Source organism: Harpegnathos saltator, unplaced genomic scaffold (assembly GCF_003227715.2).
Source record: "Harpegnathos saltator strain DR-91 unplaced genomic scaffold, Hsal_v8.6 scaffold7, whole genome shotgun sequence".
Lineage (NCBI taxonomy): Eukaryota > Metazoa > Arthropoda > Insecta > Hymenoptera > Formicidae > Harpegnathos > Harpegnathos saltator.
The window spans coordinates 977,466-998,170 of NW_020230537.1; the positions used below are offsets into that span (position 1 = coordinate 977,466).

Genomic DNA, 20,705 nt, shown 5'->3' on the forward strand with positions numbered 1-20,705 from the left:
AGCACCGACGAGATAGGGCCAAAGCACAGACTTCTGCATAACGCATAATACCAACGCATAAGAGAATAAACCAATTAGTTTTCTTCATTTCCCTCCTCAGGACAGAAATGAAGAACTCTGATTTGTTGATTCTCTTATGCATTGTGTATTATGCGTTATGCAAAAGTCTGTGCTCTGGCCCTAAGGCTGCGTTCCGATATTCACTGTCAGCACTGAAAATCTATAGTATACGTGACACAAACTATGTATTTTCAGTACTGCAGTGAATATCGGAACGCAGCCTATACAGACTGTTAAGCCCTAAACACAATGCCAGGCAACAGGCAATAAGAATGAAAATAAACCACTCACAATAGATTATTCTTGTAATAGTCAATTGTGATTGGTCTATTTTTATTCTTATTGCCTGTTGCCTGGCATTGTGTTTAGGGCTTTACGGGGAATTTAGCGTATCAGAGAAATCTCGCTGCGCACTAGCGCCCTCTTAGGAATATCGTGGCCGGAATATGAGACATAAGAACGACTATACCTGAGAACATTCCGAGAACATTTAATTGGCTGCGTTCAGAAAACATAACGGTTATACAACGGTTGAGTAATTCGTCAACGTTATTGGTCTGAATGTAAGGATCTAACAGTAAGGACCAATAGTTACTAAGCGCTCAGTGAGCGCTTTGTTTTCTGAACGCAACCATTGATAACATTTTCGAACGGCTAGTGTGTATTAAGCCCGTTCTACATTAGTCACAAACACAGAACGCAAGTCGCAAGTCGTAGGAATTCACCAATCACAGTCGAATATTCTCTTAACATTCGACTATGATTGGTGGATTTCTACAACGTGCGACTTGCGTTCCGTGTCTTGCGACTAATGTAGAACGGGCTTTAAAGGACACACGAATGGTGTTTTCGATCACAACTTTCATTCTATAGGTGCCAGTACATGGAAGCGTCGAGCGTCAAAGTGTCCAACCAATCAGTTTTTCATTTCTTAAGCCAGCGGCATACGGTGCTTGTTTTCGTGCTGGATGAAAATACTGCGTTCTGATTGGTACATTTCCGAAAATGGATGGAAATGCACCAATCAGAACGCAGTATTTTCATCCAGCAAGCAATCCAGCACGAAAACAAGCACCGTGTGCCGCTGGCTTTATTCCCTGGATAAAAACAAAGAACTTTGATTGGTTGGACGTTTTGACGCTCGACGCTCCCATGTACTGACATCTTAAAGCGTCGTCTACAATGGCAGTAAACAGTAAGAAGTAAGCGTGAACAGTAAAAAAGGACCAACCACAGTTGATTATTTTTGTTATAATCGACTGTGATTGGTTTATTTCTTACCACTTACGCTTACTTCTTAGGCCCAGTTCCACAACTTGCTTTAAACGGAGTTTAAAGCATGTTGATGACTACGGATTGGGATTGAGTATTGGATTGAAATTTAACCAATCAGGAGTAAGTTTACTATACTTGAGATTATTTTCTCTTTTTCAATTGGTCAAATTTCAATCTAATCTCAATCCCAATCCATAGTCTGATACGGGCTTTACGGCTTACAACTTACGACACGTACTCTAGACCAGGCCTTAGGCCGTGTTCCAAAATTCTCTGCCGGTACTGAAAATATATAGCTTGTGTTACGCAAACTATAACTTTTCAGCGCTGGTAGTGAATTTTGGAACACGGCCTTAGTGAAGTTTAGTTACATACTAGAAATGTTATATTCTAATTGGTGCAATTCTGATATGTTACCAAATCTGACTAGATCCAGCACAAAAATAAGCACCGTGTGCCGTTGACTTTAGAGTGAGGAAAATTATATCTGTTTCACTCTAATTTATTGCACTAATTCAGAAATTAATCAAAAAAGAATAGACTTAATATCCATATCTTTCTCTCAAATGTAAATTCGTGATAAAACGAAAGTACTTTCAAGTGTAATACTTTCAATTTTTACCTTTTATGAATTCATACTGAAAGATGCGTGATCGGTTTTCAGAATAAAGTCCTAATTTGTGCGCAATTTCCGAAGCGCAAAAATAATCCGAATGTATTCGATCGTAACGATGCAAATTTCCGTCTTGCAGATGGCGCTGGCCATATAAACTCAAGCATAGAAGCCGTATCGAATCCTTCACGTGTTTGAACTCTTTGTGGTAAAACCTATTGGCCAATAGCCATTGCGACGTTATCGTGTAGATTTGCCGCGCAAACGGACGCAGTCGGAATTACCGTAGTAACTACGTAAATATTTACGCCAGTCACGCAAATTGCTGATAGTCTTCAATATTTTACAGTGGCATATCGACGAAAACTTTTCTTAGGCAATATCTGTAAGGTTATAATTTATATTTACTCGTTACTTGTATGTATGTAAGCGCATTTCGCGTTTTTTGTCAATTAAGATCTGTGTTTCAACGGTACCCTTTATTTTCTCAAAAGTTCTCTATTCTCATTCTCCTCCCACTTCTTCAGATCCTTAATATATATTTACTTATTTTTGTTCAAGTATAAAAGTAAAATATAATGTAACCTAAAAGAATATATATATTGTTTTTGTAACAGTTATATATATTACAACACAGATATGCTTTTATTTTAGAGTATTGTGCTGAACATGGTAAACTCTGATCACAGTGAAGTTGAGGAAGATGATATGGATAAATTAGAGTTATCAGATTCCATAAAATTGACCACAACCAAAAGGTCACGTATAGATTCTGGGGATGAAGATGGGCAAGATACACCTGCTAAGAAACGGCGATGTTCTTTCAGTAAAGAATCTGGGATGTCAGAAACAAACAATACTGAAATTGCTTCAGATAAAAATGGCATAGATAAGAACATTAAGAAAGAAGAAACAGATACAGTATCCCCTGAGAATAAACCAGATCAAGATGAAAAATCTGATTCAAATATCAAAAATGAAGAAGATCAAGGGAACAAATTAATGAGCACTCAGGTTAAAAAAGAAGATCTTATAGAAGATAAGAACAATTCTACTATGGATGAAAGTGTTATAAAAGTTGAAGAAAAAACTACAGAAAACAAGGTAATATAAACTATAAAAGTTGAAATACTGATTTTATTTGAAGAGTCTATTTGTAATACTTTTTTGTATATATAGTGCCTTAAGTATTTTTTTTATAATTTTATTTTTGTTTACTTTATTATTCATTACTATATGTTTATCATGCATTGATTATTTTTCTTGTGCTTAACAGGATAGTCCATCCAAAGAATCTCTAAGTACTAAGACAGTACCTACTTTTGATGATGAGAAAACTGAAGAAGATGACGAAATAGTCAAGAAAAAAGCTGATGATACAGATGATTGTAAAGAGAATAGTGAAGGAAATAGAGCAAGAGAGAAACATACTGCAAAGAATCGAACTATTGATACAGAAGTAGTAGATGGATTAGAACTTTCAGTAGAATGTGCTAGTGACAAAGAAGGATCAAGTTCGGAGAGTACAGATGAAAAAGAAATAAAGCCACGACCGAAAACACTGATTGTTAAAGCTGAACCAAATGAATCAGAACTTGAATGTGGCTCTTCGGAAGATGAAAAGTCTGATACGCAGAAAACCAGTGACAAAGTAACAACTAAATTAGAGAAGAAGAAAGGAAAGAGAAGGGGTAAGCGAACAAGTTTCAGTAAACTGAAGACTTCTGGATCTGAAGACAGCCAGAATAATAATTCCGATGAGGATTATAGTCCGCGAACGAAAAAGAAGGTAAAAAAATCACCAGCGCCAAAGAGATCAACTAAACGTTCCACTGAATCGAAAAGAGGACGTGGTGGAGCAAAGAAAAATTCGCACAAAAGAAATACTGAAGACACATCTGATGATGAAAACTTAGATACAATTTCAGCAGACAAAACTGATGAAACAATGAAAAAGAATGAAGCGGAAGAGAAATTGTCAGGGAAAGAATCTTCAGCAAGCAAAAGTGAGGATGAAAGTAATTCTGAAGATGAAGAGAAATCTAAAAAGGCTAGGAGATCGAGGAGACGTAGCAGCACTGTGAGTAATAATTTTATATAAATATACAATTTATAATAATTATATATTTTTGTGTGGAAATGTATTTTATGAGAAACTTGAAATTATTTTAGAAACCAGAGGATAACAAACAGATACAATTGTTAAAGAAATATATAAAAACTGCTGGCATAAGAGTAAAATCTTACCAAGAAATTTGGGCCGATTGTCGTTACAATACCCAAAGAATTAATCGCCTGAAAGAATTATTAGAGAAACATGGTGTTACTGGGAGACCAACATTGGAAAAATGTAAACGAGCGAAAGAAAAACACGAGAAATTACGGGAGATGTCTGAGTTGGACACATCCAATATTATATCCGAGGGTGAGTAAGACTTTTATTAACTTACATTATTATATATATACACTTTAAATGTACTATTAGCAATGCAACTATTGGTAAGTTATAAGTCCGGAAAACTTACAAGTAAATATATTAAAGATATATTAAACATATTTAGAAAGTTTGAAGCAATATTAATATATATTATTTTGCCTGATCATAAAGATGTTAGATTCGTGTTTTGTATGTTTTAGGACGTGTTACACGTGCAAGAAGAAATATAGGAAGCAACAAAAAGCCACCAGTTGTAGAAAATCCACCGCGACACAGAGAAGCTCGTAATACGTTGAAGCGACTTCGGACTGTTGTTGATAGTGATTCGGAATGAAGCAGAATAACATGCTGAATCTACAGTTGATTTTCGCCTAAAGTATCAAGCATGATGTTGCATATGCAAAGTTGCGTTCGTACGTGAAATATATTATTCACAAGCTTTCGTATAGTAAGCTTTTTGTTTTTTTCCATTTAAAATAGTTCGTTCGAGCAAGTGCTCGAGTCACAAACTTCCGCACTTTACTATCAAATTCCACAATGTACAAAAATGTAAAGGATGGACTCAAAACAGAGAAAGATATTACATATATAACTTCAAATAACATACTGTAAGATAGAAGATATTTTGGTTAAAGTGTGAAGTGTATTTTTATCTATATCTGTATAAATATATATCGAATATATGAGTGGCAATGTGTGGCAATTTACTTTTGCGAAGTCCACACATAGCTTCAGTTGTTGAAAACATAACGTTTAAAATTGAGTAGTCGTAATTCCGTTTGACGTATTTCCTCCATATTTTCTAACAATTTTTTAACAAGAATTGTTTAAAATATTGTGAGATTTCTTATCTTCCATGTGACAGCAAAATCATACAATTATAATAATATATAATATAATATATTATTACTACGTACGTATGCTATAATATATAATAATTGATTTACTTCAAAGTAATTATATGTTGACGAAATATATACTTTATTTATGTACAATGTGAGTCACATAAGTTCGTATTTATAGTGATGACTTGTTACTATGAAAAGAAAGATGAAAGTTCCACGTGTGACAAGTTTCAAGTCATCACTATTAATATACAAGTTACAGTGTATAAACCATTTTCGTAAATGTAAAACATCTGGGTAAAATCATTAAAAACTAAATATTTCATAAACTATTTCCTATTTTACGTTCTTGGACTTATAAGTGATATATATTGTATAGGTAATATAGATTATTTTTTAAACAGCCTTTTTAAATTACACATGTTTGTTTCCTACACTATTAAAACGATTAATGGCAAGTTTTATGTGCTCAACATTGTATATTTCTTATGTTCTTTTATAATAAAAATATTTATATATATATATAAATATATATATTATATTCTCTTATGCAATAAAAATGCTACTTATCAAAAATAGTGATTAAACTTTTTTTATTTCTATTTTCACACAGTTTATCGATTGAGGAACTTTGCGATACATTCTCTACTACAGAACAATTTATCCTCCTTTATTGCTATTTTACCGTTCAGTAAATTCTTCTTACAGCTATAACAGCAGAAGCATGTCTCGGTTGCATGAAAGTCTAAGTTCTTTACAGACACACCTTGCTGATCGGCAGCAATTACAATATTACACGCAGCACATGTCTTCGCGTATGTTTTCTGATAACAAGGAAGACACAGGGGACGATCGTTCTCGGTGATGTATTGTTGTCCAGCTAACGGCATATCACAGTCCCAGCAACAGAAATGTTTCACATGGTAATTGTGTCCTTCCGCGACTGTATATTCCCGTACGAAAATCAACTGTAACAAGGCAGAAGCACAGACTAATTGAAATGTCAGTTTCGTTTTCTTTATTTTAAACATAGTTCAAAGGATAAAGTGTACACACAGAGCGCCTCAAAATTATTATGCGATACAACAGCGTATTTTAGTAGCGTATTCTCTGGAGCTTGATTGATGTAAAAAATCTTAAAACTATCGAAAGAAGTCATTTATCATGTTACTTTTTCAATTTTTGATATTATATACAGGGTGCGGCGCCAAAATCCGGACAAATTAAATATTTTTCGAAACATAATTTTTATTGCAAAAATGGAGAAGTTTATAATTATTTCTTTTACTAAATTGTTTGTTAGGTCAGAAAGAACACATTTACTCAATATAACTCCCTTCTGCTTGAATGATCGCCTCCATTCTCGGTCTGAAGCGTTTGCAGGCCCGTTTTAATGAGTCACGGTCCATATCGGCGAATACCGCTTCAATAGCGGCTCTCAATGATGCGACGTTTGGATGTCTGGACTTGTTACTGACCCTTTCAACCACGCTCCATATATAGAAGTCCAAAGGATTTAAATCTGGGCTGTTGAGAGGCCAAAATTCTTTAGACCAAAACATGTCGACGTTGTCCGACAACCAATTTTGCACCAAATGACTTGTGTGCGCGGGCGCACTGTCCTGCTGGAAAACATACGGCTTTCCAGACGATACAGTTTCCATCCACGGCTTCACCACATTTATCAGAACATGCAAATAAACTTCTTTTGTGACATTTTCCCCTTTGTTGAAGAAATGCGGTGGCATGACATCACCCTCACTGGACACAACACTTAGCACGTGAACATTCGCCGGAAATTTCGTTCTGGAAACAATGGGGATATCTTCAGGATCATGGGCGAGCCAGCGATCGTTCCTTCGATTGATTTTCGCATCGACAGTAAACATTTTTTCGTCAGAAAAAAACCTGAGGCGTCCGGCAGCATTGTTTCGTAAAGAACACAAAAGCAGGTTACAGCGCTCAACTCGTTTTGTCCTGGCAGCTTCGGAAAGCATTTGTTTCACTTTAATTGTATAAGAATTGTAGCGGAGGTCCTCCTCGACGATTCGACGCATAGTTTTTTCACTCACACCGACAACCGACGACAATTTTCGAATCGACTGCCCTGGATCTTCAAAAATCAGCTCCTGGGCCCGTTGAATGATTTCGGGCGTCCTGACAACGCGCTCCTTCGAGTGAGTTTTCCTTGCCGGTGTTGCAAAACCTTCGTTGGACTTCTCCGACTCGTTATACTTCGCGACGACATCATACACAGTCGATCTTGGGTACCCGAAGAATCGAATGATTTCTGTCGCTGAACGCCCAGCGCGAACACTTTCGATAATCACGGCTCTTCGATTATACTCCGCACTTGGTTTCAACATTGCAACTGTTTCGAGGTTATGAATGTTTAGTACATGCGTCAAGCTATTTGGACGCCAATCGTGACCTCTCGAAGTGATATAGAACGGCGGGAAATTCAAATTGAATTTTGTCCGGATTTTGCGCCGCACCCTGTATATCTTTGCATAATTGAGCTTTTAATTAGAATTTTATTTAAGTATATTTCACCTGAAATTATCTAGAAAATATAATTTTGTAATTTATTCAGCTTCCTAAAATTTAATTCACGAAGATCTCTCTCTCTCTTCTTCCATTAATAAATATATAATATATTTAAATATATGTGTGTGTGTATATTCTTTTTCTCAATTACCTCGTCGCAAGCGAAGCACCGGGGGATCCCCAAGTGTGCGGACAAGTCTCTCTCGCAGTACAACTCGTTCTTATAATGAAAGTATACCAGGTCCATCAGCAATTCATTGCACACCGAGCAGACGAAGCAACCGGGATGCCAGGACGCGTCCTTAGCTTTCTCCACGATCACGACGACGTCGCCAATGCGTATATCCTCATGACACTTGCGACACTTTTGCGCTGCAGTCGAATCCACTCTGAGACCTTCCATGGCGTTCTTCAAGTGCTCCATGTGCTGCACATTTTGCTGCTCCGCTTCGTTGATAGCTCCGATAATGTTGTGCGGAAACACCTGGTTGTGCAGCTGCTCGGAACGCAGAACGGTCGGTTGCACGAGCGAACTGCTCAGCTTGGCCTGCAACGGGCTGCTGATCTGTGAAGGAGAGTTCGACGCGGGAATAATAGTATCCGCGGGCCTACATCTATTCAGCAATACATCCGGGGTGTTCTCCATTGCAGCTCTGGACACGTCCGTCCCCAAGGATATACTTGGACGCACACTGAGGACGTTGTCCACCACTTTGTGAGTCAACGGCCGACTGCACTGCTCATTGAGGCCAACAGGCGCGGTGGTCGATTGGGTCACGTGAGACAAAGGTTTACACGTCCTCCTCTCGGCTTCTAAAGGAGCACCTGTAGCGTTAGCGGGCTCCGTTCTCTCCAGGAAGGTTCCCGTCGGACTCCTCGTAGCAGCTGCGATGGCAGCTCTCTCGGCATCCTTGTTGACATTGGCGGAACTGTTAGCTTCTTTGAGCGCACCACCACGTGGGTGCAGCACGTCGCTCGTATCCAACGGCCGCGACGACTTGGGAGCGGTGTGCAGCACTGGGTTCTCCAATGCGTTGTACTTGTCAGCGAGCTTCTCCCTTATAAACATCAATCCCTTCTCGTCCAAGGTGCTCCCGATGATGTCATTGATGTGTATCGCACTAGGCGGAAGAAGCGCGTCGGCCAGCATATTCTCGGCGATGGTAGCCGCTTCGCTGTTCTGATCTTCTGAGTATGCGAGATTGTATCCTGGCGTGGTGTTGCTCAGCGTTTCTCTACGCTCCTCTGAGTGCGTCGACGCGCTCCTCAGTTCGTTTTTCCATTCAAGCGGCGGATAATTACCAGAAATATGCTTCTCACGAGCGGCTACAATCTCCTGCTCGGCGAGACGCGCAGCGACCGAGGAGTTCACTATTTTGCCGCCCCTTCCGTTCGTCGACACGCCGTCATTCATGTTTTGGGGATTACTGTGGAACTTGCCCTCGACGGGCAGCGATCTTGCGACAATGCCGCCGATATTGGACATGTTTGCCAAGGAACGGTTGTATTCTTCTGCATTAGGCATCCTCTGGTCACTCCTGACTGTGGCATCTTGCAGCCTATTTGGACTGTCGTACAGATGCTTCGCGTACGGACTCTTCACAGTAAAGCTACTCGGTGTACGTAATTGGATGCCAGGGTAAGGTTTGTGTTGCGAACAGCAACGTTGCATGTTGATTGCATTAACGAGCGTCATGAGAGAACAGTCGAACGGACGAGCACCTAACATCTGAAAAGGTGGAATTTTGTGTTACATACTTGCGTCAAAGTTACCGCAATAGCGACGTTTTTATGTGCATTATAATCGTTGACATTTACTTTGCTGATATTGACATAGAAAAAATTATACATTTTGAATGTCTTTGATTTTAAGATATATGTTACAAAAAATGAGGAATTCTTGGTTATTTTATCTGTAAGACAGATAAGACCAGTAAAGGCCACCGTACAAAGTTTCAGTTTAGATGTGTGTGTGTGTGTGCATAGTGCGCGCGCGTATAGTGAAACTTATAAAGAAATATTTTAATTCTTTCCAGTCGTACTTTCCGTAGGCATGGTAGTCTTACTGATCAGAATTATTTTTGGGTCGCGCGCGCTCAATCAATTATTGCCTAAAAAATCGTATGAATTTTATTCAAATGAGTTTGTTTAAGCTATGTGCATATTATTTATTATCTTGATATTCGATATTTCCCACATCTAGATTTACCCATAATTTTCTTTGGTATGATATATTTCGAAACAATCACCGATATGTAACCTCGGCTTTCTTACGTATATTGCACAGTAGTATAAAATTCGTCATCACTTCGCACATCTTCATGTTCACTAGGCTCTTGTCTTCTTTTAGACATTTCATATAATTTTTACAAACGTAAAAAATAATTTAAATACCAATGAATAATAAGAAAATAGCAGTAAATATCAGTAATACTAAATCTGTTGCCTGTTTGGAAAGAACGATTTCAACTGATAGAAAAAACGACTATTTCTGCCGGCAAAAGGTCCATAGTATAAAAGAATATCCCGGGTTTCGACCGGAAAGAGTTAAATTAAGTCGTTTAAACTCAAACCTTTCATAGTCTTTTCAGGATTATTTTAGTATATAGGACATCATCAATTTATAAGTAAGTCAAAAATTGTATGCGACTTCCACATATTTGTAAAGTAAAAATTACTCAGAACAGACTCCACTTTTCATAACATATATTAAAATAAAAATCCAAGATATATAATCTTTTCTTTATAATTATCTAATCGTTTTTTGCTTATGTGAGTATCTTTGTGGCTTACCTTCATTACTTTGCCTTGTCCTGCGTACTTCTTGATGTTCTCCAAATATTTCTCAAACTGCTTCTGTTCTTGCTCGCTAAGAGCATCGCAAGCCTTATGATCAATATCATGCAGTGGTAATTGTTTCTGCAATAACTGCCTTCTCAAAGCGGCACCAGCTGATCCTTTAATCGGCAATTTATCGGCCGGCAAAGCCTTCATGTAATCCATAACAAGTTCCTTGGTTGTATCCGGTGGTACCCACTCAAACGTGGTTTCACCTTCATTTTGTTTTTTGTTGTTTACTTGCAGACCTGGGTATCAAATTTAACAATTAAATAATTTAACAATGATATAAATACCAATAGATGATGGTGATTATTTGGTTGATAAAGAATTTGTTTCTATTAAATGCGATAACATGAATAAAAATGTATATTTATATACTAACGCATCAATTTCTTTTTAAATTTTCCGCTTGGTCCAAATAGCAGGTCAAACTGTGGGAACTCGTCATTGTCAACATCATGATCGTCTCGGCTACATTTGCAATTCTTGCAGATTTTTCTCCAGAAGTGCAAATCAAGGCCAGGACACGCAGAGTTGCAGTTCGTGCACGGTGCGCCAGCACCAGCCTCGTGTGCTAAACGCGGCTGGAAAAAAGAAAAACACAAGACGCGGTATGAAATTAATGTGAAATTGTGAAGTAACACGTGGATGTTATTGTTTCCTTTTTCTTTGCAATTTGAGATTGTGAAATATCATTTTAAACGTTGCGCAGGTAGTGTCCTTGCGATACAACCGCATCTATCTACATCGTAAGAAGAGCGACGATCACAACGAACCTTTCGCTTACGATTTTCCAGCTCCAGCAACCACTTGGGCCGATTCGCCGTCTCCTCCTCCATCGTACAGATAACAAAGCACTTTGTGAAGTCGAAAAAATTGCTGTAATATCCCGATTACACGTTTGTCCAGTCGATTATTAAGTTTATTTCGTCATTCCATAAGTCGAATTTATCTCATGCGGTCACTTGACGTTTCTGACACGAATGTGGATGAGTCATCGGAGCGGTTTAACCACTGCCACACCAATACTTGAGTTTCTCCCTTCTTCTGCCACACTCCATTTCTTCGACAAACAGCTCCCCATTCTTCGCCGCTCTTTCAAGCATACACACGTGTATGTTTGTGTGAGGCTGCTCTCCCCTCTTCGGTTCTATCCTGGCCCTGCTATGCGGTGAGCAATGATCCCGCACACAAATGAAATGAAATGTTTTCAAAGGCCGTACACGAAAGTGGGGATCGCCGGCAGGCTTTGTACTTGAAGAAGCGCGTCTTATGTTCGAGCGTATCGCGCACGTTCGCGCGGACGAAACTTCACAAAGCTCCTAACAAGATGACGAACGGAAACGCGAGTCTCTTCCCACGAGTTCCATTTATTCCCTGCAAATAAATATTCGTCATACATTTATCGAATGACTCCTTTAGTCTAAGCTTCATTCATATGAAATGCATAGAAGACTCAGAAAGGAAATATAATGGGAAGGAATCGCGAGAAAACGAGAGGTGCACTTGTCAATCAGCAAAATAATCAGCAAATAAAATAGCGTGTGTGATGTATATTTCAAACAAAAATTTAAAAAAATATGTACAACGAAAATATCAATTTCTCAACTGTACATATCATACGTGGCTCGTGTGTTGAATATTCGCAACTGAAATCTCAAGTCTCAGATCCCAAAAGCGGTATCAAATTCTTCTTTGGTGATCTGTAAAAAAACGTACAAGCATCATATAAAACCGTAATGCATGAGAAATAGATCTTTGTGACATAAAGGAAAAATAATTGACATAGAAGATGTTACCTTTCTCTTTTTAAATTTTTTCATTAACGCTATATCTTTTGCCAGCTCTTCGAGATCCTCTTCGTTTATTTGCTTTTTTCTCTTTTTACCGGAAGCTGTTGATAGCTGTTGCTTCAGTTTCTTTTTCTCTTTCCGTTTACTTCGTTTTTCTTGCTTTTCTAGTTTTCTCTTCTTGGTTTCCGACCAAGATTCTGTTTGTTTCTGTTTACGCTTATGATTACTCGGCCAAACGCCGGTGTTTTGATACTTCGTCAATTTTTCTATCCTATGAGACTCACGTTGTTTGTTCGCATAAGCTATCGTGTTCACGTCGATCTCAGGACCAACGAAGGATGACACATCCTTCCCTTTAAGCTCAGGCATCCTTGGCATTCTTAACAACCCAAAACCCATGGCCAATTTTCCCAAGTCGATATCCTTTAATCGGAGAATCAAATTACATTCGTGTTTACTGTACGCCTGCACGTACGAAACGAATGCGCGATTTGCTTTGTCAAATATAAGTCGATCTTTCTGCTGCAAATCCCTCATACATTTCAGGCATTCTTTCACGGTATCCTCAGACGTTTCTCTTTCTATTTTATGCAATTCCACCTTTTGATTTCTTTTGATAAAATCCACGTATGCATCCTCGGTTTCCAAGAGAAATAGCAACGCATTCCCCTCATTGCCGATTCTAGCTGTCCTACCGCATCTGTAAATGTTCAATTAAATTCGTAAAACAATTCTTCAAAATATTAATGTACACCATTGACTTTTGTATGAAGCAATGTCATTACCTATGTACGAAACTGCTAGCTGTGGATGGAGGATCATATTGCAATACCCAATTTACTTCGGATATGTCAATCCCACGAGCCATTACATCTGTACATATTAAAATACCGCTTTGGGCATTACGAAATTGATCAAATATTTTGTACCTCTTGCTCTTCATTTTGCCATGTAGAGCTGATACATTTATTGATGGTAATAATCTGTAATCAAATTATTTCTAAGGATTCAAACTGTATATTTTACTTGTTTGCTATGATAAATCAATCCTTGAGCAAAGTACTTGAAACATATCTTACGTTCGTATGATTTGGCTAAAGTAATCCACACATGCACAAGTGGATAAGAATATCATATACTTCATATCAAATCCCTTTGAGTGTATAAAGTCTATCATTACTGATAACTTGTGTTCAGGTTGGACAATAATATAATTATTGCTCAAGTTTACAGGTGTTGAAATATTAGATTTTTCTTTTACGACAATTAGTGCTGGATTTCTTAATCCTGCTCTGATTAATTGTTGCAACTCTTTTGTCTGTGTTGCTGAAAATAGTCCTGTTCTTCTGAGACGTGGTAAATAACTTAATATGCTATCTAAACTTGTAGAAAAACCCAAATCCAACAACCTATCTGCCTCATCTAATATAAGAAGCTCCTACGGAAAAGAGAACAAGTTTACAGTCCATAATTTAAAATATATTATAGAGAAATTATAAAGAGATGAGTCAATTACCAAGGATTTCACACATGAGCTCAAACGTATAGATGTACAATTGGACAGGATATCTTCCAATCTACCAGGTGTAGCAACAATGATATTCACTCCTTTCTTCAACTTTTCTGCATCTTCCTGAAGTGTTACACCTCCAACCAATAGTACTTGCTTTAGTAATGGGATTCTTTTCAAAAACTTTTCTAAAATTTCACTAATCTGTGTAGCTAGCTCTCGTGTTGGGCTGATTATTATCGCACCTATCTCCATTATCTTCCATTTCTCTTGCCTTTTCTGTTACAAATACTGATTAATTTTTTAGCGAATAGAGCATTATCTTAACTTGCTAATAGAAATAAAGACTTTTTTCTTAAGTATTATTTATCTTATTATCTTGAAACTTTTTATTTAGAACAAGCAATATATATTTATTAAAAATTACCTGTAATATCTCCAATAAAGGAACAAGAAAAGCAAGTGTTTTTCCACTGCCTGTAACTGCTTCTGCTGCTATATCTTTACCATTCAACAATAATGGTATACAGGCTGCCTGCAAATTGACAAAATGATATCATAAATATTATATCATTTTGACTAAATCAAACCATGGATTTAATTCTATCTTATTTATGTATTTAATTTCTTTTTCTTGAATATTATGAGTATATTACCTGAACCGGTGTCATATTGAAAAATTTTAGTTCCTTGAGTGTTTTTAATACTGGATCGCTTAATCGCGTATCTAGTTGTTCCCATTGTGTTTTCATTATAACACTATTATTTTTATTGTTTTATTTACTCTACTATTTATTCTATTTAATTCGAATAATAACGGCATCAAACGACAATAGAAGTAATTTCTTATTTATAAAGAAACGATATATATTTTAAGGTTATATATACAGTCGTGGACAGAAAAATAGTTCGTAATTTTTTGTATGAGTTTTAGAACGTATCCGTCTTATTCAATGGGTGCATTCAGTACTACAACCGCTCACTGAGCTCTCAATGCTGGTTTAAGCCAGCGGCACACGGTGCTTGTTTTCATGCTGGATTGCTTGCTGGATGAAAATACTGCGTTCTAATTGGTGCATTTCCGAAGATGGATGGAAATGCACCAATCAGAACGCAGTATTTTCATCCAGCAAGCAATCCAGCACGAAAACAAGCACCGTGTGCCGCTGGCTTAAGATTTAATTGACGTTAGTAGAAACAAACATATGTCAAGTCAATTTTTAAGCGTCGCTAAACTTGACGAAATTCTTTAACTACTTTGGAAATATCTTTACAGCCAAGAGCATTGATTCGTCAACTTTCATCTCTAATCAAACGATCAGTGGTTGCGTTCAGAAAACAAAGCGCTCACTGAGCGCTTAGTAATTATGGCCGCGTTCAGTAGAACAAAGTGATCAGAGAGCGCTTAGTGATTATTGTCTGTGATTGGAGCATTCTTTTAGATTCTTCATAGACCCAGAAGTATTTACCAATCAGGAGCGAGATTCAGTGGAAAATCTAGTAATGTCCAACTGTTGAGTCTGCTGAATGCAGCCAAAGTTTCTCCCAAGCGTATTTACGAATTGTCCAGCAAAATCGCGAGTTTGGTTCTACGTTTCGATTCAAACTGACTCGCACAACCGGCTCTGTTTTGGCGCGAAGCTGCTTTATGGCAAGTAGTTCATGCAAAAGGTCACGACTATCATTTAAATTGTCTTATCGTGTACACCGGCTTAAGGTAAAATAACCCAAATTGTTTGTAAAATAATGAAAATTTGAAATATATATATGAAAAATGGAGATATTGAGCAATTAGCGTTACAGATCACATGTTCATTTTATTAGTACATACATACATGTCTAATTTGACTATTGTCGACTCCTTCAGTAAAATTAAAACTATTTTATTAATTGCTCTTTCAAGTCGTCACAAATTTAATTAACTTTCTTACGATGTCCTAACCTGTAAACAATTCCTGTCAAGGCCAAATCCTTGTTACAGAATATTTAATAGTTTGAACAAATAATGATGTATGTTTCATCTATATTAATTTCTTTGTTTAGCAACATGGAAGATTTGACAACGATTCAAGATGCACGTTTGAAAAAATTTATGATAGATAGCAATGATGCACTGGAATTTAGATTGATTCGTAGTATTGAGGACCTAGCTTCTGAAGAAGCTGTATTTAAACCAGAAATGTCGCATCAAGTGTTTGGTTCAATGTGTGTTATCATGACATTCGTATAGAAAATTATCTTTTTAAAGATAAATCTTAAAATATCTGTACGGTATGAAAGTGCAAATTATTTATCTTATCTAATTTATTACAGGGAAACTATATTCGGTTACCGTGATCTAAAGGTGCAGTTATTCTATGCAGCAGGTTGCTTGGAAACCTTTTTGGGAATGACATATACAGAAAAAGCAAATGATCTTGATTTCGAAGGAGTTGAACCTGATAAAGTTTTAACAAAAATGGCCGAAAAACTTGCACCAAATGTCCATTATAGTCTAGATACTTTCATTAATGCGCTTAAAAAAGATGACACATTTAAACCAGATGGAGAGTTGCTACATTCGTTTACAATAAATGGTACTTTCAGTGTTTACTGATATAGAATGCTAAATAACATTTTTATTTCTACATAAGCAATAGTTATGTTAAATCATAACTGTACAACTGTATATGTTAAATTTTTCTTCCATTGTACCTCAAATATAGACAATAGTACTGCGAGACAATTCGAAGTTTACAAAGCAGATATAAATTCTAAAAAGTTCAGAGAATATCATCAGAGGATTCAAACATTTCTTCTTTGGTACATAGATGCAGCTAATTTTATTGATGTTGATGATGAACAATGGAGTTATTTTAATATGTATGTATTAACATCACTGTGTATGTGGTGTAGTTATGTAATAGATGAAGTATCTTATATATGATCCATGATCCTTATTAGATATTTTCTTCTTTTTAAATAGGTTTGAAAAATATACCACATCTACGGGTGCAGCCCGATATGGAACCGTCGGTTTTGTTACAGTATACCGTTATTACGCATATCCGGAGCATATTCGGCCACGAATTGCACAAGTGTTAATTTTGCCGCCATTTCGACAGATGGGTCTTGGCACGCAGATGTTGCAAGCAATTTATCGCGAATATGTTGGAATGAATGAAGTTAAAGATATAACAGGTAATGGAAAGAATAAATTAAGTTATTAAGTAATCATATACTTTATATATGAGAAACAATATGTCAGTTCGTATAACTGGATAGACATTAGAAGAAAGCAGATCATGCCTTACAATATAATATATACGTACGATATTCTATCGATATAGATATTTACAATTTGCTTTATTATGTATCTTGATATAGCATCTGGTTTTTGTGGGCCTTTATAGCTTTTTTATTGTATATCATAGACTATTTTGTGATTTATTTTTTTTTTCTGACAAAATCATTTGCAGTTGAAGATCCGTCCGTGACGTTCCAACGAATACGAAACTACGTGGACGCTGTGAATTGCAGCACATTACCTAGTTTTAAGCAGGAACACTTGATGCAAGGCTTCAGTAATCAAATGGCTATTGAAGCTAGAGACAAATTCAAAATAAATAAGGTATCTATGCTATATTAGCACATCCACAATTCGCTATATATTATCGCCATTATTCCTTCTCTCTCAAATAAGAAATATTTTTTTCTGCAGAGACAAGCTCGCACGGTGTATGAGATCCTGCGACTACGCGCAACGAACATCGCAAACGAAGAGGACTACCGAGCGTACAGATTAGACGTGAAGGGAAGATTGAATATACCGTATAAGAGAAAAGAGAACGAAGAGAAGAAATTAGAACGCGCATTGATGTACGTGGACAAGCGTGCTAACCCACTGCCGCCGTTCGAACAACGTGTACAATTACTCGATAAGGAATATCGATTTTTAGAAGACGAATACAAAAGAGTTATTCAGCGTCTGGAGGATGCACCGGAGTTGTGAAAGAGAAAAACAAAAAAACGTTGCATGAACTTTGTCCGTATTAATCAATCAAGAATTTTTTTTTTTTAATATGAATGGAAAAATATATTAATAATTTACTATTATTTACGCCGGTGTGTATACATTTTTTTTTTTCGTACTGTGGCGTATCTTGCCTCTCATCTCATATCTTTGATGTTCCACTGTTTTGTGTTCTCACGTCGACGGACGGCCGAGCTTGCGGCGATCGGCCGCGTGTCTTTACGATCTCTGTCAAAATGGTTAGATAATCGTTAGCAACTCCTATGTGACACTCTTCAAAATTTCTAGTATAAGATCCGCCGCACCGCGCAACCAGGAAACCGATTATATTAGCACGCGCGCACCTCCGTGATTCTTTCCCTCGATCACACTGAAATGGAAGTTTTCACGGTGTTCTTGAGTTGTACGCGTCCACGACTCCCAGCCACTTAAAATGTCACAAAGTATAAACCACTGCCAGCCATGAATCACGGTAATAGCTGAGCAACAATAGAATGCTGTCGTTCTACGAGGCTCATGTCGCAACTGAACCAGACCCCGTCCGAGGAGGCCACATTAGCAGCCCGCGGTTACAAGTTGGTGAGAAAGCTCGGCGAAGGTTGTTATGCGAAGGTCTATATCCCGTTTAAGAGATTCCATTTTTTCGTCCAGGTGCTTCTGATGTTGTAGATTATTTACTTATCTTCGCCCTTTCTCGTTCAGGTGTACCTGGCCGAGTACAAACCGGAACACGAGACTGACCACAACAACCCCTTGGCCTGCAAGATCGTCGATACCGCAAACGCGCCGAAGGACTTCGTCAAGAAGTTCCTGCCACGTGAACTGGACATCCTGGTGAAGCTGAATCACCCGCACGTCGTGCATGTGCATAGCATCTTTCAGAGACGTACAAAGTACTTCATATTCATGCGCTTCGCCGAGAACGGTGATCTTCTCGACTTTGTGCTGAAGAATGGCTCGGTTGCGGAGAATCAGGCCCGCGTGTGGTTCCGACAGCTTGCTTTAGGTATTCGTTACGTTCATTGCATTCGTTTTATTATTTCTGTCAGATCTTAGCATGTTAGCGGAACATGTTGATATTATTTACGCTGTGCATATATTTGCCATAACGCGATTTTATGTATCTTGCCCAGGTCTTCAATATCTGCATGAGATGGAGATAGCGCATCGCGACGTGAAGTGCGAGAACGTCCTCCTGACGTCCAACTACAACGTGAAACTGGCGGACTTCGGATTCGCCCGCTACATGGTCGACAGCCGCGGTAAGCGCGTACTCAGCGACACGTATTGCGGCTCGCTGTCCTACGCGGCTCCGGAGATTCTGCGTGGTTTCCCGTATAATCCAAAGATATCCGACATATGGTCGCTCGGCGTGATCTTGTACATACTGTTGAACAAGGCGATGCCTTTCGACGAGAACAACATTAAGCGGCTGTACGAGCAGCAGATAACGCGCAAATGGAGATTCCGCAGCAAGGTGATGGGTACTCTGACCGATCATGTGAAGAAGCTCGTGGGCAACCTGTTGGAGCCGGACGTGACCAAGCGCTGGCGGTTCGATCAAATCGTGCAGAGCGATTGGATCGCGATAGACCCGCGTCTACTGGTGCTCACGCCCGCGGAACAGGCCGCGTTGAACAACGCGATCGAGGAGCGGAAAAAGCACGAGGAGAAGTTCACTAAGAGGGACTCTATGCGAATGCAGAGCATCGTACGATTGTTACTCTTCAGCCTTCATAAGTTGGGGTGTCTCTTTCTGTTGTTTCTGTTGTACGTCGTGCTGAGTAGAACGCTGCTGCTCGTCCACTTTGTGTGCACGCACGTCTTGTAGTATATCCGATCGCGAGATTTTGGCCAAGCCTCGTAATCATAATAATTGAACATGCTAAATTTTACAAACGTATAAGTAAAAAGTGCGCAAGTAATGAGTAGTGTCGCGAGATCACGAGTGAGATCGATTTTTAGAAAAGACTCAGAGTCGAGGAGAGAAAAAAGGTCGACGAAGACAAGCCACATGGAGCAGAGGACGTGACGGTTCTCAAAGATGCTGCGAAAGTACGTTGTGTGTGTGTGTGTTTTTGTGTGTGTGTGTGTGTGTGTGCACGGAATTAATCATCTATGAAGGTTACGTGAGAGGAAAAAGAAACAGAGGTAGCGAAACTTTTCGTCTTTTCTTTATAGGCGGCAGCTTCTACGATTATTACAGGCGGAGTCCAATTTCAAAATCTCAGCACGTAACTGCGATCTGTAATGTGCTTCCTTGCATCTTTACCTGACACTTACGGAAATAAATCATCCGATGAATAAGTGACAAGATGAAATGCCACACATGTCATATAAGGTAAACGTTCTAATCAGTGACTAAGTAACTTCATCGCGAAAATAGAATAATAATACACATGTTAAGTTAAAGTTGATTTTGTTAGAAGTTTGAATATTCGGGGTTTTAATTGTATATTTTCTTAATTTTAGATTTTATCTATTTTATATTTTTTCAAAAATGACTGAAATGCTATTTAGTGATATGATAGTTTAGTATTATTTCTCATTGACAGTCTAAGCATGAAGAAGCTAAAGAATAACTTGCATAGATCTAACAAATATCCGATCAACAATTCTAACAATTAACCGTCAATTGTTCAAGCTATTGTCAGTAGCACACTTGCAATTATGATGTTCCAGTATTTACCACGGACTTTAATTTTATTTAAAATTTGTTTTGATAAAATTATATATAATTATATATGGCATATATAAAATTATATATAATTA

The 20,705-nt window shown here is 37.9% G+C and overlaps 5 protein-coding genes across 9 annotated transcripts; 3 read left to right on the forward strand and 2 right to left on the reverse strand.

The window, feature by feature from the left end:
* The first annotated feature begins 2,153 nt into the window (after positions 1–2,153).
* Positions 2,154–5,278, forward strand: LOC105189722 (chromatin modification-related protein EAF7). Its single transcript, XM_011152006.3, has 5 exons — positions 2,154–2,333; positions 2,603–3,052; positions 3,225–4,028; positions 4,121–4,373; positions 4,586–5,278. Exons 2-5 carry the CDS (start codon positions 2,618–2,620, stop codon positions 4,717–4,719), a joined length of 1,626 nt encoding a protein of 541 aa, XP_011150308.1. The 5' UTR covers positions 2,154–2,333; positions 2,603–2,617; the 3' UTR covers positions 4,720–5,278.
* Positions 5,279–5,776: 498 nt separating this feature from the next.
* Positions 5,777–12,287, reverse strand: Tes (testin LIM domain protein). 2 transcript variants are annotated; one of them, XM_011152007.3, is made up of 6 exons: positions 12,242–12,287; positions 11,395–11,995; positions 11,001–11,202; positions 10,571–10,863; positions 7,929–9,506; positions 5,777–6,198 (listed from the first exon to the last, which is right to left on the reverse strand). In XM_011152007.3, exons 2-6 carry the CDS (start codon positions 11,455–11,457, stop codon positions 5,845–5,847), a joined length of 2,490 nt encoding a protein of 829 aa, XP_011150309.1. In that variant the 5' UTR covers positions 11,458–11,995; positions 12,242–12,287; the 3' UTR covers positions 5,777–5,844. The 2 variants fall into 2 exon arrangements, with proteins under 2 accessions (XP_011150309.1, XP_025161304.1); XM_025305519.1 differs by having other exon boundaries at positions 12,233–12,278.
* LOC105189724 (probable ATP-dependent RNA helicase DDX55 homolog) lies at positions 12,240–14,801 on the reverse strand. 2 transcript variants are annotated; one of them, XM_011152008.3, is made up of 7 exons: positions 14,578–14,801; positions 14,349–14,456; positions 13,928–14,200; positions 13,491–13,849; positions 13,197–13,394; positions 12,418–13,111; positions 12,240–12,321 (listed from the first exon to the last, which is right to left on the reverse strand). In XM_011152008.3, exons 1-7 carry the CDS (start codon positions 14,671–14,673, stop codon positions 12,283–12,285), a joined length of 1,767 nt encoding a protein of 588 aa, XP_011150310.1. In that variant the 5' UTR covers positions 14,674–14,801; the 3' UTR covers positions 12,240–12,282. The 2 variants fall into 2 exon arrangements, with proteins under 2 accessions (XP_011150310.1, XP_011150311.1); XM_011152009.3 differs by lacking the exon at positions 14,578–14,801 and having other exon boundaries at positions 13,928–14,212.
* A 669-nt stretch (positions 14,802–15,470) lies between these two features.
* On the forward strand, positions 15,471–17,988 carry Hat1 (histone acetyltransferase 1). Of its 2 annotated transcripts, none has more exons than XM_019844470.2 (7): positions 15,471–15,572; positions 15,965–16,126; positions 16,235–16,497; positions 16,627–16,783; positions 16,887–17,101; positions 17,380–17,531; positions 17,622–17,988. In XM_019844470.2, exons 2-7 carry the CDS (start codon positions 15,969–15,971, stop codon positions 17,910–17,912), a joined length of 1,236 nt encoding a protein of 411 aa, XP_019700029.1. In that variant the 5' UTR covers positions 15,471–15,572; positions 15,965–15,968; the 3' UTR covers positions 17,913–17,988. The 2 variants fall into 2 exon arrangements, with proteins under 2 accessions (XP_019700029.1, XP_011150312.1); XM_011152010.3 differs by having other exon boundaries at positions 15,472–15,638; positions 17,622–17,987.
* Positions 17,989–18,014: 26 nt separating this feature from the next.
* On the forward strand, positions 18,015–20,624 carry LOC105189729 (testis-specific serine/threonine-protein kinase 1). 2 transcript variants are annotated; one of them, XM_011152015.3, is made up of 3 exons: positions 18,015–18,512; positions 18,636–18,939; positions 19,067–20,624. In XM_011152015.3, the coding sequence occupies exons 1-3, from the start codon at positions 18,450–18,452 to the stop codon at positions 19,762–19,764; spliced, it is 1,065 nt and encodes a 354-aa protein (XP_011150317.1). In that variant the 5' UTR covers positions 18,015–18,449; the 3' UTR covers positions 19,765–20,624. The 2 variants fall into 2 exon arrangements, with proteins under 2 accessions (XP_011150317.1, XP_011150316.1); XM_011152014.3 differs by having other exon boundaries at positions 18,016–18,545.
* The last annotated feature ends 81 nt before the right edge of the window (positions 20,625–20,705 follow it).